Consider the following 15,220-nt stretch of genomic DNA (forward strand, 5'->3'; position numbering starts at 1 on the left):
GTTTAGATAAAGGTTAGAAGGTTATGTCTAGTATCCAGCTGTAGGGTATTTTAAGGGTAACATTCCGGTATTGGTTAGAGAAAGATTGCATGTTCCAGCGTATAGTTATGTGCAGAAGTAGAATATAGATATTAACTGTATTTACTGTATATTATGTATGCGGCGGGAATCCAGTGGATACCACCCACCAGAGCAGTTGGGGAAAGACATCGCCCATCTTTTCAAATCAACCTATGACCTCTCCTGTAATATAAGGACACATCTCTGTGTCCAATGGACAATGAGATTACAGTGACCATTGTATTGTGTATGTAAGTTGTGTATAAAGCCCATTGTTGCCTGGCCGGTCAGAAGACTCTGAACGCTTTCTACCTGACAAGCGGAGGACCGGCCGGGTTGCGCTTGCGAACATTCTCACGTATGTACATTGACTGTAGCCATTACTCTGTTTTAGATTTATCTTGTTAGCCTGTAGTGTATGGTTTGTACTGTTTTACCTTTTGAAATAATCCACGGTGGCCTTAGAACCCTGTGGTTTCAACTACAAATCGGTGTTGTGTCCTCACTTTCCTTCAAGGGTTTAAAAGCATATTTAACTGTATAAGGTTTATAAGTATTGATAAGGTGTACGCACTGCGGGTACTTTATACCGTCAGCGCTACTTAAGGTTTAAGGTATAACGTCGTTGCAGTACTTTGTAAAGTGTAGTCATATCATTGCATTGTATCACTAACAAGGTTTAAAGGTTATCAATTGTGTGTGCGCGCGCTGTGCGTACTCTGTACAATCAGCGCGGCGTGGGTACGCCAAGTACGTACCACGTACGGGACTCTGTACGCAAATAGCGTACAAAGTGCGTAGCGCGTGTATTCAGCCTAACGGCCATAGCGGCTCCACGGTAAAAGTGTATCTAGAGGTATAGCTTTATGGTTTAAGATAATATCGACATTATCAAAGCTCCCCAGGCTCTCCCCTGCTGATACACGGTAGAAGAGGGTTGAAAAGAGAGGGGGGGCACATAATTATGCGCAAAAAAGTATATAAACAGCAGCTACTGGGTTAACATTAAGTTACTGTGTTATTCCTGGGTTATATAGCGCTGGGGTGTGTGCTGGCATACTCTCTCTCTGTCTCTCCAAAGGGCCTCGTGGGGGAACTGTCTTCAGAAAGGACATTCCCTGTGTGTGTGGTGTGTCGGTACGCTTGTGTCGACATGTCTGATGTGGAAGGCTATGTGGGAGAGGAGCGGGAGCAAATGAATGTGGTGTCTCCGCCGACGGCGCCGACACCTGATTGGATGGATATGTGGAAGGTTTTAAATGATAATGTTAATTCTTTGCATAAAAGATTAGACAAGGCTGATGCATTGGGACAGTCAGGGTCTCAACCCGTGCCTGAACCTATGTCGCAGGGACCGTCTGGGTCTCATAAGCGCCCACTATCCCAAATTGTTGACACAGATACCGATATGGATTCTGACTCCAGTGTCGATTACGATGATGCAAAGTTACAGCCAAAGTAGGCTAAATCACTCCGATATATGATTATAGCAATTTAGGAGGTTTTGCACATCACAGAGGAAACCCCGGTCCCTGACACAAGGGTTTATATGTATAAGGGAAAGAAACCTGAGGTAACTTTTCCCCCCTCACACGAACTGAATGAGTTATGTGGAAAAGCTTGGGAATCTCCAGATAAAAAACTGCAGATTTCCAAACGGATTCTTATGGCGTATCCTTTCCCGCCAACGGATAGGTTACGATGGGAATCCTCCTCTAGGGTGGACAAAGCTTTAACTCGCTTATCCAAAAAGGTAGCCCTGCCGTCCCAGGATACGGCTACCCTCAAGGATGCTGCTGATCGCAAACAGGAGGGTACCCTGAAGTCCATTTATACACATTCAGGTACCTTGCTCAGACCGGCAATCGCGTCGGCCTGGGTCTGTAGTGCAGTAGCGGCATGGACTGATACCTTATCAGAGGAGTTTGATACCCTAGATAGGGATACTGTTTTATTGACCCTGGGGCATATTAAAGACGCTGTCCTTTATATGAGAGATGCTCAAAGAGACATTAGTCTGCTGGGTTCTAGAATAAACTCTATGTCGATTTCTGCCAGAAGGGTCCTGTGGACTCGGCAATGGACAGGTGATGCCGACTCAAAACGGCATATGGAGGTTTTACCTTACAGGGGTGAGGAATTGTTCGGTGAAGGTCTATCGGACCTGGTCTCCACAGCTATGGCTGGAAAGTCAAATTTTTTGCCTTATGTTCCCTCACAGCCTAAGAGAGCACCGCATTATCAAATGCAGTCCTTTCGTTCACAAAGAAACAAGAAAGTCCGAGGTGCGTCCTTTCTTGCCAGAGGGAGGGGCAGAGGAAAGAAGCTGCACAATACAGCTAGTTCCCAGGAACAGAAGTCCTCCCCGGCCTCTGCAAAATCCACCGCATGACGCTGGGGCTCCACTGGCGGAGTCGGGGCCAGTGGGGGCGCGTCTTCGGAATTTCAGCCACATGTGGGTTCACTCCCAGGTGGATCCCTGGGCAATAGAAATTGTGTCTCAGGGTTACAAGCTGGAATTCGAAGAGGTGCCTCCTCGCCGGTTTTTCAAATCGGCCCTACCGTCTCCCCCCCTAGAGAGGGAGATAGTGTTAAATGCAATACAAAAATTGTATCTTCAGCAGGTGGTGGTCGAGGTTCCCCTCCTTCAACAGGGAAGGGGGTATTATTCGACTATGTTTGTGGTTCCGAAACTGGACGGTTCGGTCAGACCCATATTGAATTTAAAATCTCTGAACCTATACTTGAAGAGGTTCAAGTTCAAGATGGAATCGCTAAGAGCGGTCATCGCCAGCCTGGAAGGGGGGGATTTTATGGTGTCACTAGACATAAAGGATGCGTACCTTCATGTCCCCATTTATCCACCTCATCAGGCGTACCTAAGAATTGCGGTACAGGACTGTCATTACCAATTTCAGATGTTGCCGTTTGGTCTCTCAACGGCTCCGAGAATTTTCACCAAGGTAATGGCGGAAATGATGGTGCTCCTGCGCAAGCAGGGTGTCACAATTATCCCGTACTTGGACGATCTCCTCATAAAAGCGAGATCAAGAGAGCAGTTGCTGAACAGCGTATCTCTTTCACTGAAAGTGTTACAACAACACGGCTGGATTCTCAATATCCCAAAGTTGCAGTTGGTTCCTACGACTCGTCTGCCCTTCTTGGGCATGATTCTGGACACGACCCAGAAAAGGGTTTATCTTCCGATAGAAAAAGCCCAGGAACTTATGACTCTGGTCAGGAACCTTTTGAAAACAAGACAGGTGTCCGTGCATCATTGCACTCGAGTCCTGGGAAAGATGGTGGCCTCATACGAGGCCATTCCCTTTGGCAGGTTCCATGCGAGGACTTTCCAATGGGATCTGTTGGACAAGTGGTCTGGATCACATCTACAGATACATCGGTTGATCACCCTGTCCCCCAGGGCCAGAGTGTCACTCCTGTGGTGGCTGCAGAGTGCTCACCTTCTCGAGGGCCGCAGATTCGGCATTCAGGATTGGATCCTGGTGACCACGGACGCAAGCCTCCGCGGTTGGGGAGCAGTCACACAGGGAAGAAATTGTCCAGGGTCTTTGGTCAAGTCAAGAGACTTGTCTGCACATCAACATCCTGGAACTAAGGGCCATATACAACGCCCTACGTCAAGTGGAGGCCTTACTTCGCGACCAACCAGTTCTGATCCAGTCAGACAACATCACCGCAGTGGCTCATGTAAACCGCCAAGGCGGCACAAGGAGCAGGGCGGCAATGGCGGAAGCCACCAGGATTCTTCGCTGGGCGGAAAATCATGTAAGTGCACTGTCAGCAGTGTTCATTCCGGGAGTGGACAACTGGGAAGCAGACTTCCTCAACAGACACGACCTACACCCGGGAGAGTGGGGACTTCATCCAGAAGTCTTCGCACAGATTGTGAGTCAGTGGGAACTGCCACAGATAGACATGATGGCGTCCCGCCTCAACAAAAAGCTGCAGAGGTATTGCGCCAGGTCAAGAGACCCTCAGGCAGTAGCGGTAGACGCCCTTGTGACACCGTGGGTGTTCCGGTCCGTCTATGTATTTCCTCCTCTTCCTCTCATACCAAAGGTGTTGAGAATAGTAAGAAGAAAAGGAGTGAGAACAATCCTCGTTGTTCCAGATTGGCCACGACGGACCTGGTATCCAGATCTGCAGGAAATGCTCACGGAAGATCCGTGGCCTCTTCCTCTAAGGCAGGACCTGTTGCAACAGGGTCCCTGTCTGTTCCAAGACTTACCGCGGCTGCGTTTGACGGCATGGCGGTTGAACACCGGATCCTAGCGGAAAAAGGTATTCCGGTGGAGGTTATCCCTACGCTGATAAAGGCTAGGAAGGAAGTAACAGCAAAACATTATCACCGTATATGGCGAAGATATGTTTCTTGGTGTGAGGCCAGGAATGCTCCAACGGAAGAATTCCATCTGGGCCGTTTCCTTCACTTCCTACAAACTGGAGTGGATTTGGGCCTTAAATTAGGCTCCATTAAGGCCCAGATTTCGTCCCTAGCCATTTTCTTTCAAAAAGAATTGGCTTCTCTCCAAGAAGTTCAGACTTTTGTTAAGGGAGTACTGCATATTCAGCCTCCGTTTGTGCCTCCGGTGGCGCCTTGGGACCTTAATGTGGTCTTGGGCTTCCTAAAGTCACACTGGTTTGAACCACTGAAAACGGTGGAGTTGAAATATCTCACTTGGAAGGTGGTCATGTTATTAGCCCTGGCTTCGGCTAGGCGAGTGTCGGAATTAGCGGCTTTATCACATAAAAGCCCCTATCTGGTTTTCCATATGGATAGAGCGGAATTGCGGACACGTCCTCAGTTCCTGCCAAAAGTGGTTTCATCCTTTTATATGAACCAACCTATTGTGGTGCCTGTGGCTACACGGGACTTAGAGGATTCCGAGTCCCTTGATGTGGTCAGGGCTTTGAAAATTTATGTAGCCAGGACGGCTAGAGTCCGGAAAACAGAAGCACTGTTTGTGCTGTATGCAGCCAATAAGCTTGGCGGCCCTGCTTCAAAGCAGACTCTTGCTCGCTGGATCTGTAACACGATTCAGCAGGCGCATTCTACGGCAGAATTGCCGTTACCTAAAACGATCAAGGCCCATTCCACTAGGAAAGTGGGCTCTTCTTGGGCGGCTGCCCGAGGGGTCTCGGCACTACAGCTGTGTCGAGCTGCTACTTGGTCGGGTACAAACACCTTTGCAAAATTCTATAAGTTTGATACCCTGGCTGAGGAGGACCTCATGTTTGCTCAATCGGTGCTGCAGAGTCATCCACACTCTCCTGCCCGTTTGGGAGCTTTGGTATAATCCCCATGGTCCTTACCGGTAAATCTATTTCTCGTAGTCCGTAGAGGATGCTGGGCGCCCGTCCCAAGTGCGGACTTCTTCTGCAATACTTGTATATAGTTATTGCTTCAATAAGGGTTACGTTATTGTTGCATCGGGCGTGAACTGATGCTATGTTATTGTCATACTGTTTACTGGATTGTTATAACAAGTTATTCGGTGTGATTGGTGTGGCTGGTATGAATCTTGCCCTTGGATTAACAAAAATCCTTTCCTCGTACTGTCCATCTCCTCTGGCCACAGTTCTCTCACTGAGGTCTGGAGGAGGGGCAGAGAGGGGGGAGCCAGTGCACACCAGGAACTAAATTCTTTCTTAAAATGCCCATGTCTCCTGCAGAGCCCGTCTCTCCCCCATGGTCCTTACGGAGTCCCCAGCATCCTCTACGGACTACGAGAAATAGATTTACCGGTAAGTAAAATCTTATTTTTTTAGAGTGTGCAGAGGGATTGCCTTTGGGGCCGCCACAAGTCGCTGGGCCCCATAGCAGCTGCATCCCCTGCACCCTCTATAGTTACGCCATTGGTTAATAGGTTTCTTGCAAGAATAAAGCAGGATTTTATCTTACAGAAGGTACAGTAGCACTGCTCAGTAGTAGCTGCTAATGAACTCTGACACATCACTCATACCCCTTTTACACTCGCAGCCTTGGGTCATTCCCGGGAATGTGTCCCGGTATATTTGCTGGGACACATTCCCGGGAATGACCATTTCACATTAGCGGGCCGACCCGGCATATTGCCGGGTCGGTGACGTCACCGCTGACTCTAGCGGAGGCGGTGCTTGGAGATAATCTTCTCCAAGCACCGCCTCCTCCTATGCAGAGAACGGGTGCCGGGTCTCCTTGACCCGGTATACCCGTTCACACTGCACCGCATCCCGGGACGGTCCCGGATTCAACCCAGGTCGAGACCTGGGTTGAAATCCCTGGATGCTCGTCCCGGGAAATTGTCCCTGTACCCATAACACACTCACAAAAATCCTGGGATGATGCGCGTTCACGTGCAATATCCCAGGATTTTTCTGCAAGTGTAAAAGGGGTATGAGAGGAAGTGGTGATACACACAGATTATACCTTACATGGGTCTCTGCTGACCATTTTTACAGTCTGGGAGTAGTCCTTTGGCTGGCAGGGAGTGTTTCATAGGCTGGCAGGGAGTGTTTCATAGGCTGGCAGAGAGAATTCCATAGGATGGCAGGAAGTATTCTATCTCTTTATTCTTTTTAACCAGTTCAGGATGATTAACTATTCTTGAATATACAGGTTGAGTATCCCATATCCAAAATGCTTGGGACAAGAAGTATTTTGGATATCGGATTTTTGGAATAATTGCATCCCATAATGAGATATCAGGGCAATGGGACCTAAGTCTAAGCACAGAATGCATTTATGTTTCATATACACCTTATAAACATAGCCTGAAGGTCATTTTAGCCAATATTTTTTATAACTTTGTGCATTAAACAAAGTGTGTGTACGTTGAGCCATCAGAATACAAAGGTTTCACTATCACAGTCTCACTCAAAAAATTCTGTATTTCGGAATATTTGGATATGGGATACTCAACCTGTACTGTAAATTTGTCTGGACCTTTGACACATTTAATATTACACTCAGTGGCAGATGGAGTATTCCTTTCCTTTCTCCATGTCCACACATTGGATGGTGAGGAGGGTCTCCGCCCCTCTCTGACGCTACTAAGCTTGAGCTGGAAGATTTCGTCTTTCAATTCCCCTGGCAAAATTACTTCCAGGAGACCTACTTTGGTGACTAGCTCTCCTTACTAAGTCACAATCTGTTGCAGAGAATTGATGACCAGGCCCTGGGAAAGCAGCCTCCTGCTGCAGCTACTCAGGCATTTGGCACTCCTGCGTGGCATTCATCATGCCATCTTCTCAAGTCCCCCCAACCCCTCCATCCCCCAGCGCTGATTGTCTGCAGTCATTGGCTGGAGCTGATGTTATTTTCTGATGCAGCTCACCATTGGGCCATCAGGGGTAGGAGGAACCATCCAGCATCATTGTTTCTGATCAATTTGAACCATAAACTCTCACTTTACAAAAAATGTCACTTCATGCCCGCTCATCTGTAAAGGTCAGTAATAGCATGCTGTGATTAGCTGGCTTTCCTTTAACTGGTAAATGCAGCTGCTCTGCATGGCCTATGGATTCTTGTATGATGGTTTTTCTTATCACTCTCCCTGATGACTAATGTTTTTTAGTGCCAGTTGTGGTAGTTGGAAATCAGAGGATGGAATTCATGCGACTTTCTCATGCCACTGTTCCGTTTCATCTTTCTCTCCGGTTCGCAGCCAAGTACAGTACTGTGTATGAACTAGACAGTCAAGATCTGGAGGCCCATCTGGGTCAATGCCTCTTGCTTTCTGGTGCATTCTGCTGCTTTGCCGAAACTCTGTCTGCGCTTGTTTCCCATGTTCCTTCCATTTGCCAGGCCGTCAGCATAACAAAGCATGCTGGTAGACTAATCCATTAACCTTTCCTTCTAAAGGTAACAGCCCAGATCTATGCTCCTTTGCTTTTAAATAAGGACTCTCTTATTTTCCCTGCAGGTTTTTTTCTTTTTAGACAATTGCCTGTCAGCATTACTAGGGAAGTGGGTGTGGCCTTGATTTTCAGCACAATGCCCCCTGTTCCTCCCACATAGGGGGTCATTCCGACCCGATAGCTCGCTGCAATTTGTCGCAGCGCAGTGATCGGGTCGGGACTGCACATGCGCATTTCAACTCAGAATGACCCCCATAGTCTGTTGTGCATAGTCCATTTTGTTGTAGACTTAAGCCAAGCTCTGATCAAGCAGCCCCCCTACTCCATGTTTGTTGGTCAGGCCATTGCAGCAGCTATTAGTCACTGGGACACATTTTATTTTTAACAATACCGTGATAGAAATACAGTTTTGGGTGAAGTTAAAAGCTAACAAATGGTCTGCACAAAACAATTGGGTACTTCTGCTCTCTGCAATTTATCAATGTTAGTGTACAATGCTGTTAATTTAGATGGACTCAAGATTGCGCTTTCCATTAGAAGTTTAAAACTTCCACTAAAAGTTTCAGCTGTGAAATACCATGTTTTGTTTCACTGGGTAGTAGATTGGGAAGGAGCATTTATAACTAGGCAGCTTGTATTCAATGATATGGAGACTTGCATCTCACATCATAAAAGAGAAGGTTGCAGTAACACTGGTGACACCTCTGAAATACGTTCTGCACATCACATTTTGGGGGTCATTCCGAGTTGATCGTTAGCTGCCGTTGTTCGCAGCGCAGCATTCAGGCTAAAAATCGGCATTTCTGCGCATGCGTATGCACCGCAATGCACACGCGCGACGTACGGCTACAAAGAACTTTGTGGTTTTGCACAGGTTCTAGCGAAGCTTTAAGTCGCACGGCACAACGCAAGAAGATTGACAGGAAGTGGGCGTTTCTGGGTGGCAACTGACAGTTTTCAGGGAGTGTTTGGAAAAACGCAGGCGTGCCGGGGAAAACGTAGGCGTGACTGGGCGAACTCTGGACGGGTGTGTGACGTCAAAAGCCAACCCTCCAACGCTGGAATCAACGCACACGAAGAGTTGGTCCAGGGCTGGTCTTGTTTTGCACAAAATGTTTTTGCAGGCGCTCTGCTCACACTCCTACAAAGCGAAAATACACTCCCCGGTGGGCGGCGACTATGCGTTTGCATGGCTGCTAAAAACTGCTAGCGAGCTATCAACTCGGAATGACCCCCCCTTGAATGGACGTAAGAGAAACTGTATTCATGCGTAGAAACTAACATTGGGGCAGATGTATTAAGCCTGGAGGAGTGATTAAGCAGTGATAAAGCAGTGATAAGTGCAAGGTGATAACGCACCAGCCAATCAGCTCCTGACTGTTAATTTACATATTGGAGCTGATTGGCTGGTGAGTTATCACCTTGCACTTAGCAGGCCTCCTCCTCCCTGCAGCCGGAAGGACCTCCGGCTGCGTTGCTAGGGGGAAGAGGAGTTTAGCTTCCAGCATTAAGAAGCCCATAGGCTTCTGTAGGGTATCGCCATCCAGAGATGGCGATACCCTCAGGGGCGAAACTCGGTGGACGAGGGTTAGTACATACGAAAATGTGATAAAACCCCCGAAAACGGGGTGTTTTATCGCATTTTCCCTTTAGTACATACCGCCTCTTATGTGGTTCCAGGTAATACAGATGTGACTTCAGTTGCACTAAACAGCCCCTCTCGGAACACCATGTCCCGAGTGCCTTGGCAGCGTCACGCGTCTTTCTCGCTTAAAATGTGCGTCGTATTCGCATAAAACAAATGAAAGCGACAAACTACTTTGCTAGAGTGCATTGATCAGTTTCATGTGTGACACTTGTGCATCTGTGTGTGACTGAGTCTGAATCTGTATATGAGAGACGATCTGCTCTGGAACAGTAATCATATTTGGGAACCCTCCGACGCAGCAAAGCAAAAATAACATACATTATTTCATTTTATTTTTTTTCCCCTAATAACACCCAAAACTAAAAAAAAAAAAAAACCCATTGTGAAAAAAAATATTGAGAAATATATATAGAATCTCCATTATAAGTTGTACTGTGCAATTTCCTATGCAAAGGATAATAATGAGCTGACATGAGGGTTGGCATCCTGGAAGCAGGAGAGCTGTGGCACAGTGCAGTTGATCACACATGCAGAAAGTACGCCAGATGCTGACAGTTGCACGGAGCTTGCAGAATAGAAGTGGCCCTTTGTATATGGAATAGCAGACACTGACAATTACATGCAGCGTACAGAACAAAAGAAGTCATGTTGTGCAATTACTCATAAACATGGATTAGTAACAGATGCTGAGAGCTCTATCCAACAGAAAGAGAAGGGTGCTGTGCAGCCATACACACAAGAGGCAGAGGGCCTGATTCTCAGTGGGATGCAGAGGCGGCTGCATCTTTTGACATAGTTGTGTCTACTAATGCCGCTACAAGGGCATTCCCTGGTGTAGCTCTGTGCGCCTGAGGGCCTGATTCAGAAATGGTCGCAGAACACATCACTGCTGTGTATTTGGACCTAGGATCAATAGTGTAAATGTCTGCAGGAAAATACTCCTCCAGCCAGCATCGGCGATCCAAGTGTTTTCAGTAATGCTGTCCAGCTCCGTCCACCTCCAGTCCCCAAATGCTGGCAGCCTGTCATTCAGGCTGCAGCTTAGGGTTCCCTGAACGCGAACACGCAGGGCTCGTTCTGCTAATGCGCAGAACGGGTCCGGCACATACGTAGCCCGCCCACCATCGGAGATGTAAGCAAACCATCAGGTTTGCATACACATGTGCCCTCATACAGCTTGCCCCAAAACGCCATGCAACAGAAGATGCCTGGAGTGAGTCAGCCGGGGGGCAGCTCTGCTAATGTTGGGCAACTTTTTTTGCCGAAAATGTTTCTTATTCGCATCACTATGTGGCTAGGACGCACATGCAGCTTATGCTGATTACAATGACATGCAGCATGCCTACATTCTGTATCTGTGCCTGTATCTGCATACGTAATGCTGCATAACAGTGATTTCCAGGAAATCACTGCAACATTGCATTTTGTATGCAGATACAACCACAGTCACTCACAGAATATAGCATATCTTTGTAATCAGCATAAGCTGCTTGTGCGTCCTATTCGTATAGCAATGCGACTTAGACGCATTTAAACGGAAAAAGTTCCACATAAAGACTCTCAGCGCTACTGAGTCACGGCATGGCTAGAAGGGCTGTTTAACGTGACTGCAGCAAGAATGTAGGAGGACACATCTGTACATCGCTGAATCAGGCCCAGAATGTTCAAGGACTGAGATACCAACCATCAGCCTACTGAAATTTCTCTAAACATGGTCTCTGTGGCTGCGCTTTGTGTTTGGGAGAGAAGCTGTCCTTGACTTTCCAGTAATACACCCAAGAGTCAGCCTTTTTTGTGTTCACTGCAGGCCACCTCCGCTCCCAGTCACCACCCAGGAACGCCCATGGTTTTGCACCACCAATCCTAATTGTAGCAACTTCTTACTCAACAACGGCCCCGGCATACACTCATGGGAAATGATGTGCCGTAGGGTTTTCCAAACAGTGGCAAATAATCACTCAATAGCAGCACCGTACTGCACAGCAATTTGTTTTATACACATAAAAGGTAGCAGATTGATCCCAACGGAACTTGGCATGACTCAGTCGCATACAGATGTACAAATGACGGAAATCTGAACAGTCTGCATATGCTAGCAGTGCAGCTTTGTCACTTCCAGTAGTTTAATTTGTGCCAATAAGACACACATTTTGAGCGAAAAGGACGCACTCTCCCGGGACTTGGCACATCGAGAGGGACTAAAGCACAGTATAAATGGACACTTCAGTTTAAACAGATGCGCCCTCATACATCCAGCCTCAATGTGTCATGCAGTATGAGAGGCCTGGCAAGATTGGGCCTCCAGGACCCATTCAACGCAAGGAGACTGTGCTGACTAATTTGATACTTGTATATTGTGTGTGGCTGAGGCTGTATACGGAGCAAAACTGGAAAAAAGCTGCAGCTGCTACATTGTAGCACTTTGTATACTGATTCAGACTCAGTCGCACACAGATATGCAAGTGTCATATATCAAATTAACCAGCAGTCTTCTCGTGCATCCTTGTTGTATTGCGTTGTGACTAAGACGCATTTTAGGCAAAAAAGACGCCCGACATGAGAAGATTCTCAATCGACCTGGCGTGCCAAGATGGGCTGTTAGTTGCGACTACAGCAAAGCTGTATGAGGTCACATCTGTACTTTTTCAAGGAGATCTATCTTTGAGTGATATCTATTTTATATTGATTTAACTGCCAATTTGCAAATTTAATAAAGGCAATTCTATTCTTTCAAACATTCAAGAAATCACCATTCTCACAATCACAGAGAACACTGATTTCTGCATTGTGAAATGTAGAGCAGGGGCAATCTGTTACAGAGTCATTAGCAAAATCACCATGCAATTATGTACAAATAATCTCACTGATTTTAGAAAGGTGAAAGTGTCTGAAAACCCATCAGATCAGTGAGGTTTCCTAATTTTATAAGTAGATTAGATGTTTCCTTATAGGCCCTACACACTGGCCGATATTCCTCAAAGATATGAACGATCTCGTTCATTATTGAACGAGATAACGTTCATATCTTTGAGTGTGGAGTCACCAGCGATGAACGATGCGTGGCCCCACGCTCGTTCATCGCTGGTGCCCCGTGGGCTGTACATGCAGGCCAATATGGACGATCTCGTCCATATTTGCCTGCACTTCAATGGAGCCGGGTGATGGGGGGAGTGAAGAAACTTCACTCCCCCCGTCACTGCCCCCCCTCCCACCCCCACCCACCGCCGCTGGGTCGCCCGTCGGCCGTATCCGCCGTCGGGCAGCTCGGCGGCGGATCTTTATATGTGTAGGGCCCATTAGGTGCAGAAAGGCCATAGACCATGGGTTCTCAAACTCGGTCCTCATTACCCCACACAGTGCATGTTTTGCAGGTAACCCAGCAGGTGAACAGGTGTATTAATTACTCACTGACACATTTTAAAAGGTCCACAGGTGGAGCTAATTATTTTACTTGTGATTCTGTGAGGAGACCTGCAAAACATGCACTGTGTGGGGTCCTGAGGACCGAGTTTGAGAACCTGTGGCTTAGTTCAATGAATGCTTTGTATGCAGCACTTGTTTATATCTTTATATAATACAACTAATATATCATTCGATTTATGTGAATTGTGTTCTGGTTGTTTTGCAGGCAGACTACGATAGAGGCCAGGTTATCCTGAGCCCCCCACTCACTGGGTCTGATACATATCCACGAGGTCCTACAAAGCTACCTCAGTCTCAAAACAAATCCAGTTACCCCTCAAGTAGTTACCAATACCCATCTGTTTACCATAAGCCATCTCCCTACCATCAACCACCCCTTCATGGGAGCCCCCATTTCATGTCCACATCTTCTTACCCCAGCTCTCCAAGTACGTCATCCAGTATTTACCCCCCTCCCAGCTGGGGCTCATCCTCAGATCAGCAGCCATCTAGGGTTTCCCATGAACAGTTCCGAGCAGCCCTGCAGCTGGTGGTCAGCCCCGGAGACCCCAGGGAATATCTGGATGACTTCATCAAAATTGGAGAAGGCTCAACAGGTATCGTATGTATAGCAACGGAGAAGCACACGGGGAAGCAAGTAGCCGTGAAGAAGATGGATCTCAGGAAACAGCAGAGAAGGGAGCTGCTCTTTAATGAGGTATGAGGCATTTATGCAACTTAGAAAACAGCAGGGAAGAAACGAAAGCCATGAATTGTCACTATTATGGGGGAGATGTACTAAGCCTTGGAGGGTGATAAGGTGGAGAGAGATAAAGTACCGGCCAATCAGCTCCTAACTGCCATGTTACAGGCTGTGTTTGAAAAATGGCAGGAGCTGATTGGCTGGTACTTTACCTCTCTCCACTTTATCACTGGACCAGTGTTGAAGTTGACAGTAGCAACAAAGCAGCTTGTGCCCATTATTTGATAGAATGTTTTTGGTAAATGTTACCTAGAAGCCGACTGAGCGGTTTCTTCACTGATCCACTTCTCCACTCTGTACACTGCTTGATAGCTTCCCCACTAGTAACAGATATTCCTTCCCTTTCCACTCTAATTTGTTATTTTCAAATATTTAGATTTAAAAAATGTGCTTACGTGTATGCATTAGAACATACAGCCCACTCATAAAACATCTTGTTTTTAACTTAGGGATCTATTTATTAGAGCGGCACTTACCACAACAATAAACATTTACTTTTTGCCGCAATCTACATTATTTTACCATGGCAGAAATCACTGCAACAGAAACGTTCTACGGTGATATTGATTTGTTCCTTCCTACTGTCCCGGAAGTTGCGGGAGACTCACGATTTTTCAGGTAGTCCCCCACACCGCAGGAAGATTAGGCAGATCTCCCAATATGACTGACAATCCCTACACTTTGATAGGGGACCCTCAGCCTCTACTTTAATCCTTGTTTGTAAATCAGGAACAATTGATATCGTACAAGATTAATCAACATTTTCATTAATTTCTTCCGTCATTTTTTAAGTAATACTAAATATTTGGGGTAAAATGTGATAGCCTGCAGGAAGCAGGCTGTGTGGGAGTTTGTGCTAGTCTGCCTAAATTTTTAAGGTGGCAATCATTTACACTAAAAAAGCAGGTTGGTTTTGCTGTGTAAATGATTGCCGTTTTAAAAATCCGGCCAGACTCGCATGAAGTCCCACACAGCCTGCTTCTCGCTGGCTCACTGGCGTATCTCCGGAGTACCACGCCGACGTCAGCAGTGCTGTGGAATCACTGTGAAAATTGTGCAGGTGCCATTTTCACGGTATTCTGCACATGCCAGTAGAGAAATAACTGGGAAAATCGCCACCGCGCCATTTTCCCCGTGATCTGCCCATGTGCAGTAGAGTCTCAGCCCTGTAGTGCTCAGACTCTCCAGCGCTGCCAACAGAGAGGAGGGGGCCCGAATGGAGGAGGCAGCACACAGGCCTCCTCCTCCTCTCTTAAAGCGCCCCTGCTCTGGCTATTACATTTTACCACTTTTTTCTATATATGTTTATATCTTTTATTTAACTTTCTCTGCATTGATTTACTCTTTTGTTTCTTTTTGCCCTATGGTGTACATTTACTAATGCTTCAGAAATGAAAAGTGGAGGTGTAGCAACCAATTAAAAGTGGAGGTGTAGCAACCAATCAGATTTTGCCTGTGACATTTCTATTGCGTTCTAGAAATTG

The 15,220-nt window shown here is 46.8% G+C and overlaps 1 protein-coding gene across 5 annotated transcripts in view; it reads left to right on the forward strand.

The window, feature by feature from the left end:
• Nucleotides 1-15,220, forward strand: part of PAK5 (p21 (RAC1) activated kinase 5) — a 288,628-nt gene that overhangs the window by 257,493 nt on the left and 15,915 nt on the right. For all 5 annotated transcript variants that reach the window (XM_063918563.1, XM_063918564.1, XM_063918567.1 and 2 more), the window contains one exon: nt 13,200-13,691. In XM_063918563.1, coding sequence (XP_063774633.1) covers nt 13,200-13,691 — 492 coding nt within the window. The remainder of the gene's footprint in view (nt 1-13,199; nt 13,692-15,220) is intronic.

The sequence above is a fragment of the Pseudophryne corroboree genome, chromosome 4 (genome assembly GCF_028390025.1).
Source record: "Pseudophryne corroboree isolate aPseCor3 chromosome 4, aPseCor3.hap2, whole genome shotgun sequence".
Lineage (NCBI taxonomy): Eukaryota > Metazoa > Chordata > Amphibia > Anura > Myobatrachidae > Pseudophryne > Pseudophryne corroboree.